General features: G+C 39.0%; 2 protein-coding genes across 2 annotated transcripts in view; both read left to right on the top strand.

The window, feature by feature from the left end:
- The first annotated feature begins 6,035 nt into the window (after window positions 1-6,035).
- Window positions 6,036-12,247, top strand: LOC114571338 (solute carrier family 2, facilitated glucose transporter member 9). The gene is given in 12 exon segments (XM_075447454.1): window positions 6,036-6,202; window positions 6,346-6,435; window positions 6,487-6,527; window positions 6,631-6,745; window positions 8,015-8,140; window positions 8,142-8,194; window positions 8,292-8,479; window positions 11,431-11,455; window positions 11,458-11,519; window positions 11,667-11,742; window positions 11,857-11,969; window positions 12,110-12,247. Coding segments are annotated over 12 exon segments (1,194 nt in total).
- A 1,230-nt stretch (window positions 12,248-13,477) lies between these two features.
- The window catches only part of nt5c2l1 (5'-nucleotidase, cytosolic II, like 1), a 9,606-nt gene continuing 5,644 nt past the window's right edge, over window positions 13,478-17,439 (top strand). Inside the window, exons 1-8 of the mRNA XM_028601486.1 lie at window positions 13,478-13,888; window positions 14,864-14,937; window positions 15,116-15,233; window positions 15,650-15,745; window positions 16,475-16,566; window positions 16,772-16,829; window positions 16,951-17,044; window positions 17,156-17,209. Of these exons, the coding sequence (XP_028457287.1) occupies window positions 13,827-13,888; window positions 14,864-14,937; window positions 15,116-15,233; window positions 15,650-15,745; window positions 16,475-16,566; window positions 16,772-16,829; window positions 16,951-17,044; window positions 17,156-17,209 (648 nt within the window). The 5' untranslated portion in view covers window positions 13,478-13,826. The remainder of the gene's footprint in view (window positions 13,889-14,863; window positions 14,938-15,115; window positions 15,234-15,649; window positions 15,746-16,474; window positions 16,567-16,771; window positions 16,830-16,950; window positions 17,045-17,155; window positions 17,210-17,439) is intronic.

Below are 17,439 nucleotides of genomic sequence, written 5' to 3'. Positions count from 1 at the left end.
GCGTGACAGGTACAGCCGCAAGAACTGGCCAGTCTGGTGCAGTACATGAGGAGGAGATGCACTGCAGTACTTAATGCAGGTGGTGGCCACACCAGATACTGAGGGCTACCCCCCCCTTGTTCAGGGACACATTATTCCATTTCTGTTAGTCACGTCTGTGAAAATTGTTCAGGTTATGTCTTAGTTGTTAAATCTTTTAATGTTCATGCAAATATTTGCATATGTCAAGTTTGATTAAAATATAAAAGCACTTGAAAGTGACAGGACGTTTCTTTTTTTGCCAAGTATAGTTGTTTGCCAGTTTGAAAGTTCTATGGACAAATATTCACACTAAGTACTAAATCATTAAAACATAGAAAATGTTCATCTTTTGTTTCACCAAAATAAAGTAAAAAGCATTTGCATATTGTTCATTTCAAAGCAGAAAATTATAATATTTTACTGTTTGCCCCAGTGTGCAATATGTTAAGGTGATTTTTGTTATGAGTTTAGCTTTTATAGCTATGGTTGTTAAAAGCTTATTACATAAATAACTGTTTCTCCATCCATTTTCGGCCACTTATCTGTCGCAGTGGCAGCCAGCTAAGCAAGGTAGTCCAAACATCCCTCTCCCCAGTTTCCAGCTAATCCTGAGGGATCCCAACACGTTTCCTAAACTAGATGAGATATATAATTTCTTAAGCGTGTTATGGGTCTACCCTGGGCTATCTCACCATTTGGAAGTGCCCGGAAAACCTCCAAAAAACCACACTTGACACAGACACAGATCATCTGTGATATACTGTATCTGCCTGTTTTACACTCTTTGACCAACAGGGGTGGTATTGTGAGCAAATGAAGCCTCGAGAAATGACCCCTTTTGCGAACCTCTTTGCTGGAAAGCGTCATTGTTTCAATAGGCTTCATCTCGCCGTCACTAATTAAAACTACCAAAAATATGAAAATTAGAGAAAGTAATACAAAAAACTAGTACCTTTTAACTTAAATTGAGCAAAACAAACACAATAAAGACTGAACTTAACATAACTGTCCTAACAAAAGAGCAAAGGGAAGGTTTATATGGAGAGAGGCCAGCCTACACAGACACACAGGGGAGAAGGAATAAACAATTAACTCTATACTACAAATTAACCTTAAAACAATCAAATATTCAAATATCGAAAGTATCTGTAAAAGTAATCTTACTATCAAACAAGAATAACAAAACATAAAGTTCCCAAATAGTTGGATTTAACATGGACCCTAATGTCAGACACAATTTGCTTCACAATCAAGATCAAAAAGACAGATGAAGGACAGATTACTAAAACAAAAACATCACTGATCTCATCACAAAGTCACCCTCCAATGGACACCAACAGGGAGGTGAAATAGGGGCAGACCTTGATGCTGAGCTGAAAGAGATGGGTCTCTTGTGACCTGGCCAAGCTGTGGCCAAAGATAGCCGCCAGTGGCAGAAGACTGTTGCAGCCTTTGGTCCCAACTGGGATTAAGACCAGAAAATATTTGAAGAAATAAATAATAGTCAAGGCACCAAATACAGCAACGAAAAGCAAATGAATACGAAATAAAATGATAGAACAGACAAATACTCTCAAATATCTTCGGGAGGTTAATAAGTGTAACTGTGGATTTGCATTTTGAGATCCCCACGTTTTACCAAAAATCTCAATGTCACCTGCCTCCATTGTGCTGGAAATGAATTGAACATGATTTATTTAGATTTGAGTCATATGGACACTGGATACCTGACTTGAGTGAAAAACTATAGCCAGCAGCATTCTGCATCTGTTTTCACTCCAATTTCTCTTCTAATGTCCCTGATACCTGAACCCAGAGGGCTTTAAGGCACGTCACACCTGACAGAAGACCCATTTGTGTTGAGCTGGAGATTTACTGACAATCTGGTTTAAGTGCCACACTCAAGGGCATGATGGCACAGAATACAACATGGGATTTTGACTCTCAGGTTTCCAGTTTATTTCCATGATCAGAGTGATATATTGCTGCTTTGCTGGTTCGTTTGTAAATTTGTCATTTGTAATGGGGAGAATGGGCAACAAGCCTGCATGCCCGGGCAGGAATCTGTCTCATACACAAGTGTCTTATATGATGATAGAAGTATATACAAAGTGAGAAAGTGTGTTTGCTGACACGAGTCTAGTTACTTCACAAATAAATATTTGACATAACTGAATGTCATTATTAACATCAAATCCTTTTATTAAGCTTGCTTTGTCATCAGCTGTACCAGTCTGTTTCCTGCCACTGGAGATTAGAAAATTGATCCATCGTGACTGGCACTTTGAGGACACATTTGTCAAGCTCTGCACGTTTTCTCTTTGGATTTAGTGTGTGTACATTTGTGTTTGCGTCTGACAAGGAGAACCTGAATGTAGAAATTAGGGTTACCAATAGCATTGCTCTGGTATTGTGTATCAGTTTACTGCTTTGAGCACAGCTACACTGGGTTTATCTCAACGTCTGACATCAACTACATCTTTTCCAGCTTTACTGCTCTTTGGTCTCTTTTGGTCAGCAGACTCTTGCAAGTGGATGCTGTTTGGCAAAATAAAAAGAGTATGCCTCTAACATCTGTCAAGAGTCAGACTTAACCCATAATGTGAAAATAAGCTTCTCCAGGCAAGTCTTCCAGAATGGCTGTGTTGAGATTTGAGCCTCACAGTGAGATAACTAGACTACAGCCCACAGCCATGTACACGGCCAGCAGACACTATGCTAAGCCAAGCTTAGCATAGTGTCTGCTGGCTGACTGGAAACACCTGGCCTCTAATGCTGTCTTCTTAAAACATATCAAACCACTTGTAAAAACGATAAGTGGTGGTTTTGTTGCAATAGAAGAAACTGTTCTATCATATACATAACTCCAGTAATATATGTTAATTAGTGAAATTTAGAAGTGCTTGTAGGCAGATCTTTTAACCTTTGGACAAAGAAAGGCTAGCTATGTATATGGTGGACCCATTTCCTAAACCCCTGTTAAACCACAACTTTTTACATTTCGGTTAAAATAAACATAACGTGTTGATTAGTGAGTTTTACAGGCTAGATTTCTCCCCCTGCCTCTATTCTTTATGCTAAGCTATGCTAATTGCTCAAGGCTCTAAAAAGTCGGATTAAAGTCTGATTGCCCTGCCTATCATTAAATGCAATGGAAAAGTCAGAATTTGCTGCATTCACATGGCTTTCATTTTAGTTTAGCTTAAACTACATTTATACGGTTGATTTCTGTCCCGCAGGGCAACCTGACTGCTTCTGGAAATATTCAGCAGAGGTAGAGGAGTTCTAAAAGCATCAGTTTGTATAAGTCACCCTGCCAGGACTGCTGTTCACTCTCAGATAATGAAAATATAGTGAGTGAGTGTCTGTCCAAACCTGAAAAGCTCCTTGTAAAGTGAACCTGTAAGCCATTCATTATTCATTGTGATCAAGCGTTGCCATGACTCTCTGTCCACTTGGGAGGACCTTAGACTTTGGCACAACTCCTTGTGAGTGTCTGTTTCTGCTGCCAACTGTTTGTCTGATGGCCTGAAAAACAGAGGCCGGACTCAGAGATGCATAGTGTTTGTTAAGACACACATGATAAGAAAATAAAACAAATGACTGACACTCTTCCAAGGTGTTAACATTTGCAAAACTTTACTGACTGTTGGATAGGAATATAATCACTGCTGTGGATAAAAAGCTTGGAGACACTGTGTAAAAGGAAAGATTGTAAATGCTTGGATATCAGTAAATGCCATTTTGATAATTGAAATGGAAAATAACAGCTTTCATGCAAATGCTGAACTGACATTTAGTATTTGTCTTGTCTGTCTCTGGGAAGAAAGTTATGAAAGAGTTTAGCAGGCTGACTGAAAAAGGTGGACTCCAGTGATGAATGTAAAACAAGACTAAGAGTATACGCTACGCTAGCTGCTGTGTGAGGCTGTACTTAAGCACAGTGCTAACATGCTCACAATGATAATGCTTACATGCTGACATTCAGGAGGTGCAATGTTTGTGTACCAATGTACAGCAGAGGCTGATGGTAATGTAATTTGCAGGGGAGCTTGAGAGGGACATGAATGGCTGTACCAAATTCCATAGCACTAATAACTGTTGAGATATTTTGTTAACATGCTGATGTTCAGCAGTTATATTTACCATGGTCGCTGTCTTGGTTTAGCATGTTAGCAATGTATTTTACTGTTTTGGAATTCAACTGTTCATTTGAAGAGTAAGAATGTCTTACTTCTTCTTTCAAAAGTTGCATAGTTTTGTTTTAAAGTCAGTGATCTTATCAGTTCTTGGACCAGTGTGTCCTCCACACACTGGAGCTTCAGTCACTGGTTGATAGGGAGCTTTAAAGAGAAGAACACATACATCTCTGTGTTTGGCTCACAGTGTGTGGCCGGACAAATAGACTCCCAGCTGCTCAAAATTACTTTAATCCAACAATAAAGTTGACTATGTTCAGCTGACTTGCAATTGAACAGCTGGTCTTTGTTTACGTTGTCATTACTGAAGAGATCCAGACCTTCGTAAAAGGTGTAGTGTAAGTAGTTTAATTCCAGTGGTGTTAATTTTGTCCAACATTGGCAGGCAGTCAAAAGACATAATTTACTTCATCTAGGGACTGTTTTGTCTTTCAAACATAGGATAATGTAATGTGGCTGTTGAGGTTTTTAATATTGTTACAGTTCCACAACTGAGGATTTAGTTTGGCTCGTTTGTGATACAATTTCAGGCTTTTCCATTTCTCCTCTGTTTTCAGTGGCTATAAAAACCAGTCATCGTTCTCCTCCGCCTCTGGCAGGTGCAGCATATCCCCCAATTTCCATTTATAATCAATGTCTGGTCTCACTTTTCCTTCCTCAAATACAATGAAGCGCATCTCTATATTTCTCACTTTGATCTCAGTGCCCTAATTTCTTCTCTTCCTTCTCTGTTGTTTCTCCAACTCTGACTCTGAAGGAGCGGGGTGGCAGTTTTTAGCTCGTTCACCAGGATGTCTTTCATGTTGTGCCTTATCAGACGCCTTCTCAAATTCAACCAACCCAGCACTTTTAGCGTTTTTTGTCAGTCCAGAGTTTAAAAGACAAAACACAATGGTTCCTCTTGTCATTCTAAAAAATTCTAACTCCTTAAGAAAAACAATTTATTGTGAAAGTGAAAAGTTTTACATCCTACGTGCTACGTATTAGCATATTTTTTTTTTACTTTATGAATATTTTTAGCCATGCGAGCAATATCTCAATAACTATCAGATGGATTACCATAAAATTTTGTACACACATTCATGGTCCGCAGATGACAAACCCTACTGACTTTGGTGAAACTTCCCAGAATCCCATGAAATGTGGTACTATTTTAACTGTGGCTATGTGATTGTGGTGTTGTATTTACCTTTCTCATTGTTAAATCCGTCTATTATTGTCAAATCAATTTCAATCACTGGAATGGAACACTCAGAAGTGCCACTTAACAATGATTTTGTATGTTTTGACTACTCTAGTCAAAAAAAGGTAAACAATGATACCGCATCAGTAATTACTCATAATTCCAATTAGTTTGTGCAGTGCATTGGTGTTTTTGCAACATCAGCCATTGTCATTTGAGTTTGGGTTACTTTTGGGTGTAAATTGATACAAATGATGTGTTTTTTACACAGTGTCAGCCCTTTACTTGTGTCAAGCTGTAAATAGAGCCTCTCTGGCAGTTGAAAGGGCTTTCATCTCCTGCAGAAAACCGTCATTGTCACAGGTTTTTTTTAGAGGTTTCAGTCTCTCAGTGGTATGTGTAGAGTGTGTTGCTATCTGAAGCCACCACCTCCTCCCACTGACAATGCAGGACAGCCGTCACCAGGCAGCTCCTTTCTTGAGGTCAGCTGTGTGACATCTGGCAGGACACAGAGTGATACCGTTCGATAGCAGGCCTCATGTTTGTGTATTCAGCTATCACAAGCCACAGATGAGAGGATGTGCCTGATTGTATCACTTTGGTAGGACAAAATGAGAATGTGCATGTGATATATGCAGTTTATAAAGGAGATGGTGAACAAAACATGTCTGCAGAGATACAGTGTCTCCTTGGAGCAGTGGCAGGTTTCTCTCATCTGGTCCTTCACTGTGTCCGTTTTCTGCATTAGGGGTTTACTGGGGTCGCTGGTGTCTGGGCAGCTGATCTCAAAATTTGGCAGGTCATTGTCCCTGGACAAAAAACTTCATTGTAGCACAATCAACCATGAGATAAACATAATGAAACTTTTAGCTTTTGTTTCCTTTTTGTTTTTTAAATGATGGCCTCAGGCTTAAACACAGTCTCTGTCTCCCTGTCCCACAGTAAGAAAACCCTTTTGTTCAGCAATTTTGTGGCTATAATTGGAGCTGTGTGGATGCTCTTCAGCCAAACATCAATTCAGGTGAACCTACTGTATGAGGAAACCCATTTCATCTCTCTTTTTTTTCTTTAAAATTTTCATAGATGGCTGCTCAGCACTCTTGGCTCCACATTTAACCCTACAGGCAATTGATTTATATTATATTACTAAGTTCTCTTGGTCATGTGTCACCCAATTATTGATCAATATTGACTCAAAATGTATGATTCCCTTGTGCATAACTCTAGGATTCAATCTTGTAGCTCATACCGTGTACCTTGTTGAATGTGCCCCCAAGAGGCTGTGAGGGATGGTGGGCGTAACCATCGCTACCTTCCTCTTCTTGGGGAAGTTCAGTGGTCAGTCCGGGGGATCAGGTGAGGTGGCTCATTGATACTGTCACTGGGGTCAGGTGGTGGAAGGTTCCAATGACAGTCTTAATGTGGACAGAACTCTCCCGAAGACCCATTAAGTCCTCTCTGTATGGATGAAATCTTAAATCAGAGGTACAGTATATGAAATGTTATTCAATGACTGAAGGCTATATATTGATGTACAGTATATGTATGTGTGTATATATATATATATATATATATATATACACACACACATATATAATGGAAAATGTACTCGATATATATATATATATATATATATATATATATATATATATACGGAGTACATTTCCCGGAAATCACCTTAAGAAATCACCAGTAAATTAAATGCTTCAAAAATCAAAGCATTCCATGTTGATGCAAAGATCCTTCATAGAGCCACCAGCATGGTTATGTTGTTTACAAGTTGGGTCTTATTTTCAAGGTTTTGGCCATAATTGGCAATTAGTTATGATAACACTGTAATCCCCATTTTTTTCATGTTGTTGTGTTCCCAGATTTTAGCAGTTAACTTGGTAAGTACAATGTTAATATTGTTGATAGGAATGACGGCCTGATAACTGCAAAAATAAGACCAAAGTTGAAAAAACCCTTAGGCTACAACATGCGTCCCTTTCAATTCAACTTTATTTCAGACACACAGGTCCATATGAGTATAAAAATGTAAATGTAAAACACAACAACACAGACAAGACAAAAAAAAGTTATGTAAATTGAATTTCATAAGATCAAAGTGATTAAAACTCATGCAGACATTTGTTCCAATGTTTCTAAAAGCAAGAAGTGTACCTTGTGTCACTCTGTGTGTGGGGTCAGTTAAAGCCATTTTAATGAAATTTATTTTGAATAAGTTAAGCAACACATGAGTTTGTACATAACATTTCTCAACACAGCATGAAAGGTTGGAACATTACTAGTCACAAAGATATGGCTCGCACTTGTCCATCTTTGTCCAATATTCTGAATGCATCATTAAATGCCACCTGAAGCTTTTTCATTTTTGCCTTACTATAGCTGCACCACAAGTGGGCTGCATAGAGTGGAGTAAAGTAGGCTCTATAAAGCTAAAATTATGTTTTAACGTCATCTGTGCACATGTGAAATTTGAGTGCCAGCATATTGGCTTGTGCATACAGTTTACAACACTGGTGCTGCACATCATCATCAGATGACGAACAAGACAAGACACTTTACTAGTTAGTGTTTGTGTGCATGTCATTATATTGCACTGTGATAGCTTAATTGTTGCATGATTATGTTGCCCTTGCAGTGAATTGCTTGGTACATGGGAGAGGTGGTCCTGGCTGCTTGGTTTCAATGGTTTTGCAGCATTACTCCAGCTCTCCACTCTGCCTTTCCTGCCAGTCTCCCAGCTTCCTGTTGCTGTACAGGGGAGACTGCCAGGGCTGCGAGAAAGGTGTGAGAAAGCATTTTTTGGCAAATAAATCCCTTTTGGGGTTTGTTGTAATGTTCTTATTACCACTTTAATATGTTGATTTGTCACCCTGCCCAAGCTCTAAGGAAGCTATGGGGCAACAAAGACTACAGCAGGGATGTAGCAGAGATGTTGGAGGAGAAAGCTGCCTTGCAGTGCATTCACAGCCACTTAGTGATGGAGCTGATTCAAAACCAAGCACTCCGCTGGCAGCTCGTCACCATCATCATTATCTCTGTCACAATGCAGTTCTGTGGAATCAGCAGCGTGAGTGATATACTCTGAACACTCTTTTGCACAAGAGTAGTAACTAAGAGTAGATACAGTACATTCCTTTGCATAATCTGACATTTTAGCTCTTTTTGACTAATGTATAGAGTGCAGAATCAATAATTAACATTAGGCCTGTATCTCCCAAACATGAGAACTTGTGATTGAATTGGTAAGTTGTGTTGAGCAATGTTGAATCAGTCTGATGTGTTAAAGGTCCAGTGTGTAACGTGTTTAGTTGTTCATTATCAAAACCTGTGTTGCCCGTTCATAAACTAGTCCTTTTTCATGGGGTAGACTCATTGACATATATAAAATGGACCAACAGATCCCGTTGCTCTAGACGGAGACCAGTAAAGGATATTAGAAGCACTTTTCCGGTGATGGCCTCCAACTGAGCTCGAAGACGTAGATGTGACATGAGCAACCTGTCCGAAAGTCTTCTGGTAGCTGTGCCAAGGGAAATCTCAATCATTCCAAATCTTGCAGAGACGGAGAGCGTAGGTATATGTATGGAGATAACATGGGCACAGGCTAATTATTGCTAACTAAAATGCTAGTTAACATTAGTAATTAAACTTAAAACGCTAAGGTAAGTCGAAACTGCCTGCGAGCTTCTCCTGTACTATACTGTAATTTCTCTACTGTGTAGAGAAGTCTGTAAGTCACATGGTTATGACACAATCGTTAGCCTATTTTTACAAAAACGTCTGCTACGGAGCCATAATGAGAGATACAAGGTAATAGAGCCTTTTATACATTGTTGTGCTTCTTTAGAAATAAACAATGGACAGATAGAGTCTTTAAATACTTCAGATGTAAAGTTATTCGCTGTCAAAGTGGCGCCAAAATGAATGGCTGTCAATGGAATGCTAATGGGAGGTGATGGCTTGTTAGCATCAAAATGGCGCCATAGGAGCTACGCGTTCCGAGGAGAATCTTACCCCCTTGCGTAGACTGGGGTAGACCATCGATGTAGGAGTAGACGCTCCATATTCATGCACAATCTTGAAATACGTTAGCCGGTGTTAAGAATTCTCTAAAAGACGTGTTCGTTCTGATTTCTGGAGGAGGAAGGAGAGGCTAGGTCGAATTGAAAGTTAAGCAAAAGGTTTAATGAAACTGCATGAAAACGACAAGACAAAACACAATCAAACATAAAACATAAAACACTGCAGCTGACAGCGGACTGATCTCATGCTTCTCCTTGCGGAGTTACAAAAGAACAGTCATGTGACATGACAAACAATACGCTGTAAACAGCGGACTTCAACGTGCTTCCCACGTCGGGGTCACCATCTGTTAAGAATTCTCTAAAAGCCGTGTTTGTTCTGATTTCTGGAGGAGAAAGGAGAGGCTGGGGTCGAATTGAAAGTTAAGCAAAAGGTTTAATGAAACTGCATGAAAACGACAAGACAAAACACAATCAAACATAAAACATAAAACACTGCAGCTGAGAGCGGACTGATCTCATGCTTCTCCTTGCGGAGTTACAAAAGAACAGTCATGTGACATGACAAACAATACGCTGTAAACAGCGGACTTCAATCTGTGACCCCGACAGGGGAAGCACGTTGAAGTCCGCTGTTAAAAATTCGTTTGACATGCTTAAATCTTGTGTTTTTAGCTAGCTATCAGCACCTTGTGGAGTATTTTTTCGCCGTCCGTGGGGGCGGCACTTAAATCTGCTCCCTTTCCTCTGTGGTAGGATGGAAGTGGGCCATAGTGGGATGTGACCAAGGGGGTAAGCTTCGCTTCAGAACTCGAACCTCCTATGGCGCCATTTTGATGCTACAAAACGATCACCTCCCGTTAGCATTCCACTGACTGCCATTCATTTTGACGTCACTTTGACAGCGAATAACTTTACATCTGAAGCGTTTAAAGACTCTATTTGTCCATTGTTTATTTCTAAAGAAACACGACAATGTATAAAAGGCTCCATTACCTTGTACCTTACATTATGGCTCCGTAGCAAACGTTTTTGTAAAAATAGGCTAACGATTGTGTCACATAGTAGAGGAATTACCGTATAGTACAGGAGAAGCTCGCAGGCAGTTTCAACTTAGGTTTAATTACTAATGTTAACTAGCATTTTACTTAGCAATAATTAGCCTGTGCCCATATTATCTCCTTACATATACTTACGCTCTCAGTCTCTGCAAGATTGGGAATGATTGAGATTTCACTTGGCACATCTACCAGAAGACTTACAACTTTCAGACAGGTTGCTTACGTCACATCTACGTCTTGGAGCTCAGTTGGAGGCTGCGCAGCAACGCTCAGCGCTCACCGGAAAAGTGCTTCTAATATCCTTCTCTGGTCTCCGTCCAGAGCAACGGGCTCTGTTGGTCCATTCTTATATATTGTCTATGGATGTGACTGGCAAGTGTTCAGATGAGAGACAAACCAGTAGGACAATCATGTGATCTTTCTCCTCTATGTGGGCCAGTCAGTCAAAGACCAAGGATGTGAATGGCCAGTGTTCATGCGAAAAACACACAAGTGGGACAAAGTTTTAGATCGGAATACAGCTTGCATGAGTTTTGATCAGTGAAATTTGATAACAGTCAAACTAAAAAAGTGCTTAATGTTCCCCAAAAGCCCAATTTTTTTTAATCAAAGCACACTAGACATTTAAAGGAATATATTTACTTTTCAGAGAATAACACGGAGTGAAGTAAAAACACCTCATTACCCACTACTGCACTCAAAACTAGGAATGTGAACATATACATTTTAAATTAAATTTTGGGGGTTTCCTAAATAGACGTGAATATCCCGTAGACATCCTGACATAGATGGGTTTTTTCTATTATTTCCTTTTTAGGAAAACAATTATGGAAAAACTTTCCTTTGCTCTTACAGTTGTCTCCATCTGTGACACCTGTCCTAATGTATAGCTAGAGCTCCCCCCTGTGGTTTACTTCTGTAAATGTGCTTTGCAGTTCATGATTATTGAGAATACAGGCAAAACAGAGGATACATGGCAATGTTTGCAACACTGATCCTCCTCACCATCACTCTGTACCTGCAAGTGAGTTCCCACAAAACCAGACACAGTTTGCAGCACATTTCTGCATATTTTGATGCATAAAACATGGCAAGTAATGACTGACAGCAATTCAAATAAAATATATGCAATGAACACAAGCATTTCAACAGACCTTTGAATTTCCTTTAGAGTTGGGTCTCCTGGATGCCGTACTGCCGCATGGTCCTCATTTTCTTCTTCATTTTCTTTTTTGCCGGTGGACCAGGTACATTTTATCACTAGAGATCTTTGCTATTAATGAAGGATTTCAATTTGACTATTCAACAATGATTACATCAAACTGCAGTGTGTATATCTCCCCTGTGTTTTTGACCCTCAGCTGGAGCATCAGAAATATTAACTTCGTCGTTCAAATCAGCAGGAAACACCCTCGGCTGCACTCTCAACTGGATAAGCATGTTTTTGCTGGGACTGCTCTTCCCTTTCATAGGGGTAAGCACATTATTATCTTGCTGAAATTTGGCATATTGGTAACTACAGGCCAGTAGACACATTTATTCATGAATATTCAGATCAAATCAGAAATAAATGTACACTGATTTATAAATGTCCGTAAAATGCTTCCTTTCCAGGAGACAATTAATTACTTTTGTTTTCTCATATTCCTGTTTGTCTGTTTACTGCATTATTTGACAGCTGTCTGTGCTACTTTACAGGTCCATATTTTACAAACTGTTATCATAGAATACCAGTACGCTATTAAAGATTAAACTGCCCAACAGCATCAGTTTATACACGTTGCAGTTAGTTATTATAATCCTTGATTATAATACATAATAATCTAACACTGACAGGAGCGTACCTACCTGTCCAATACTGCATAAAGTGTTGCTGGTTAGTAATGTCATTTTATTGTATGATGCAAATACAAGTCCCAGCCCACAAGCACTTACAGTACAGGATACTGTAGAAGAAAAAGTTCTCTCAGGTCTAATTCAGTGGGTGGTTCAGATGAGTTTTATTCACTGTGCAGTGGAGAAAGATGTTCACAAGCAGCTGTAAGATTGTCTCTCTGACCAGAATGAGTTTTCTAGTCAGGGTTTTATACAAGGTTACAGGAAACAACAGAATAAACAAAAGCTGAGAAGACATTCAACTCACTAGTCTGTCTGAGTAGATTTGCATAGACTCAATACGGACTGCTTCAACTAATCAAAAGTGCTTTGGTCAGTAAAGATGTGTGAGTTTCTGTTGGAGCCAACCTAGGCTCTAAACAAAAGGTCTCACTCACAGTGATCAAGCAAATGCTTTGTTTTAACACTAAACTAAAGCAAAGGCAGACATACTTAATGAAATCAGGAGACACTAAAAAGTTGTTGATCAGGTAAAACAATAGGAACTTAATCAGTCAACAGGAAAGACGATATCAGGATAAAATGAGACAAAAACTGTTAGGTAATTCATTTTCTTCTACAATACCAACTATTCTGTTGCAGAGCAACAACAGTTGTCAGAAAAGACTGTAACGTCTTACATAACACATTACACTGCAAACAAAGAACTTTGTCTCCTCTCCAAAGTGTTAGAAATAAAATCTGTCACAGAAAAGGTTCCCTCCCAATTTAAGAAGAACTCATCACACAAAGTCAATGCTTTAAATCATATATAATAAAACATAAAATACTCTTTCATCTCCCTTAAATCATAAAATATTTTACACACACACACACACACACACACACACACACACACACACACAGTATTAAAGGATTGTACTTTTGATACTTTAAGTAGGCCTACATGTTGCTGACAATAGGCTTAACAGGGCTCTGTATGCCTACTTGTGCAGTGCAGCTTTAGGTGAAACTAAAGGAAAATGTAAGTTCAAATATCTGAAATGTTTTGCTTTGATGAACACAGTTTAGCTGTTGGGGGTATGGCGGGACAGACATCATCGGGAAACTCCTAGCTATTACGCAGGCGTGCAGCCCCGAGACATGTGTGCGCCCCTGATAACACAATCTACGTGTTCAAAGCTAAATGTCTTGCAGGACGAGTGCATAGCAAATGCAAAAGGCAAAAGGCGAGAGGCAGGTATGCGTGTGTCCCGCAGCTGTTGACATCACCAACAAGTAGAAAGTCACAGGGTGGAGTTTCAGCCTGCGTACGAAATAGAGAAAAACACTTATGTCCACGCCTACAAAATTTGAACAAATTTGGTCATTTAAATGCCTCTCCAATGACTGTCTGCGAAAAGTGCCGAGTAGCAGACCGCAGGACAGTTGCATATAGGCCTAACTCACAGCAGTTGGTCATCAGCCATCTTCGTTGAAAGTTTGACAGGACGCAATGGACACAGATCCCAACACCTCCTCTGATGAGCCCAAGGTGAAGCGAGGCTTTGACCAAATGTGAGTTCATTTGATTTAGTGTAATAGCAATGGCATACACAACTGTACTTTGAACAGCACTAATGCTTTTAATATCATTTTCAACTGTTAATTACATAATTAACATAACAGAAGAATTTGTGAAGTTTTTGTAATTATTTTCATAGAAAAACTACTTTTTGTAGTACTTGTTTTTGTAATGTCTGTCTCATTGGTGACAACACCAGCTCTGGAGAAGTCCCTGTATTTATTTCTACATCATTAACAAGTCATTATAATTAGGCTATTAGGCTACATGTTTAAAAAAAAAAAAAAATCACAAATGCTTTCTGACCCTTCTCACCCGCTACTATCGTCTGAAGGTTTGCACCTCATCATTACTAAATATTTTAATCAGCACATACTGAAACCAGTAACGGCCCCTCTGTGCTTTTATGTGCTGGATTGATCTCAGGAAAAGATCCTCAATAGCTCAGCAGCAACACACTTACAAAACAAGAGCTTGCAGGTAAATTATTTACAGAAACCCTATATGAATGAACTGTCAGGGAGGGTTGAGACTGGGCCATCCAGACTGGAGGTGCTGCAGATAGGCCTCTCTCTCTGTCAGGCTGTCACTGATAAAGAGGAGCATCTAGTGACACAGAAAACCATGTACTGTACAGTTGCACCGGTCAACACAACAGTCTGTTGACAGTCATTGGAATCAGTGGTGAAGATAGTTAAGGGTAATGATACAATCTCCATATAAAAGAGCTATGAAAGAAACCTTGAGGAAACCCAATAATGTCACAGAAAAGCAACAAATCTTGACTTCAAATCAAAAGGTCTCTTCACTTTAGTTGATGACTTCCCCTCAGGCCCACAACAGAAACTCTGGGTAGAACTGATGCAAACAAGAACTGCAACATACCTTAAGAAACCTCATAAGTCAAATCCATCACAGACATGGGTTGTGCTGTCAGACTTCAGCTGTGTTGTTGTGTTTGATCACAGGGTGTTTGCCAACAGAAGTCTGACACTGGAGAACATCAAATGCTATGGATTTGATATGGACTACACGATGGCAAGTATGTTACCAAAAAACGTTTGGGTTTGGAACATGTCATGTTACCATGAGGAGGTTCTAAATCTAAACTGTCGTATTGAATTCTTTATTCTAGCTTTAGGACTTTCTCTTAAACTTGCCACATGATATTTACCGGCTTTATGCTAATGGTGCTTGTGTTTGTGTGTTTGCGTTTGCAGTGTACAAGTCTCCTGACTATGAGAGCCTGGGCTTTGAGCTGATAAGAGACAGAATGGTGTCTGTTGGATACCCTCATGAGCTTCTACGCTACACATACGACCCCAGCTTTCCCACACGGTTAGTTTTAAATCTACCTCTGTAATTGAGAAGTCATGCAACAATGAAGTAATCAATTCATCTGATGTACTTCAGAAACTAATTTGTTTTTAAATTTCAAGGATGAACCCCTTGAAATTAACCATCATGTTTTCAGTGGGGGTCCATATAAATTAATTAAACAATTCAATCAAAAACAAAACTAACAAACATGACATCACCTTTTTAGGTTTTAGGAAATTGTGATGGGTTATTTTCACTATTTCTGACATTGCACAGATCAAAATAATAAACGATCAGTAGATGAATCAATATTCTGGTAGCTGCAGTACTGAAATAAACAGTGGCCTTCTTTATATCTGCTTCAACTGCCAGTTCATGTCATGTCTTCATAACCTCCTTCACACCTCCTTTTCTTTTTTCCCCCCCACCATCAGCGGTTTAGTGATCGACACCACATACGGGAACCTTCTGAAGGTGGATTCAAATGGGAATATTTTGGTTTGCAGTCATGGTTTCCGCTTCCTCAAAGGGTAAAGTCAAAATCTTTACAAAATACAGTACAGAAATGTTGCCACATACTCTGTTGAACTGTTGGTAAATCATTGACATATCTACCAGTTTAATCCATAAAACCCATTCTAAAAAGTTATTAGAAATAAAAGAATGTTGACATCCTTAGTCCAAAGACAGACAGATTGTGTGAATTAGAAATCAACAGATAGAGAAGCACTCATACAAATTAAACAAAGATACATTTAAAACACAATTAAAAGGCCTTTACTTTTTGGATCTTTTACTTTTGTACTTTAAGTACATTTTGGTCCTTATACTTTTGAGTGAAAGGTTTTCTTTTACTTGTAGTGGAGATTTTTTAGGAGACGTAGAAGAGTAAATTATCTGAATACTTCTTCCACTATTGGTTATGTATTTCAAGAAGAAAATCGGAAGTTTGAGGTTTAACATACAGGTTAAACCAATATTTTTCTGTATTTTTATAGTATTTTTGCTGTGACTGGGAAAACCCAGTTGAATTAAAACCTGTCATGGTTGTTGGTTTTTGGATGCTACTCTTAGTTATTTATTGACACAAACTGCTAATAATGACTGCAGCATGACGGTCAGCTGAGATGAGCTTTCGTGAGATTCCACTTGTTTTCTGGTACACATAAGTGCATCTAATTTGTTTAATAGATTATCACAAGATTTATGTATTTGTATTACAGTTTGTATTTTACCCGTGTTATGTCTGTGTTCCACAGAGAAGACATTCATAACTACTACCCCAACAAGTTCATTCAAAGAGACGACACCGACCGTTTCTACATTCTAAACACTCTCTTCAATCTTTCAGGTATAAAATGCACCTGTAGAAATGTTGAATTTCAGTTATATTACTAATTTATGGGTAATTCTGTAATGTTTGCGACCCCAAACTCCTGATAATTAAAAATAAATGCTTTGTCTGCATTTCATACTCATTTAAAAAAGGAAGTTGATATAGGATATCAGCAACTTAAAACTCAACTAACGGACCTGTGTTTCCATGCAACCTGCAGAGACTTACCTCTACACCTGCCTTGTGGACTTCTTTACTAGATGCACCAGATACACAAAGTGAGTGGACTCGTTTTTTTCCTCTCATATACGTTTGACTGTTCTCTCTGTGATTATAAATGAACCAGGGAATTCTTTGTCAAACTTTACCACTCTTACTCTGCTGCTAAATTTCTTCCAGCCTCCTGAAAGGTTTCCAGCACGGCGACTTGTTAATGTCATACAGAAGCATGTTCCAGGATGTTAGAGATGCGATGGACTTTATTCACGACACGGTAAATTAAATTGTCAAATCTCAAGATGTATAATGTACAATGGGACACATTGTTAGCATAGCAAATCACACTTTGTCTCTAACTGTTATACTGTATCCGTTTGCTGTATAGGGAACCCTGAAGGGACGAACTATCAAGAATTTGGATAAATACGTGATCAAAGATGTGAGTAAACTTACAAGATTAGAATGACGATCAGCTGTAATGGCCAAATATGTGTGAACACAGAAGGAATTTGACTCTAGTTGTTTGTTGCTCTCAATGTACATATATACAGCTAAAAACAAGAACAACACTGATCAGAAGGTAAACAAACATGTGACTACTCTGTACTGTAGTCGTCAGATTCATCTACAGACCCTTATAGAGCTGGCTCAGGTTTGCCTGACTGCCGG

This window comes from Perca flavescens, chromosome 16, assembly GCF_004354835.1.
Source record: "Perca flavescens isolate YP-PL-M2 chromosome 16, PFLA_1.0, whole genome shotgun sequence".
In the NCBI taxonomy this organism is placed as follows: Eukaryota; Metazoa; Chordata; class Actinopteri; order Perciformes; family Percidae; genus Perca; species Perca flavescens.
This window is presented reverse-complemented; position numbering and strand designations above follow the sequence as displayed.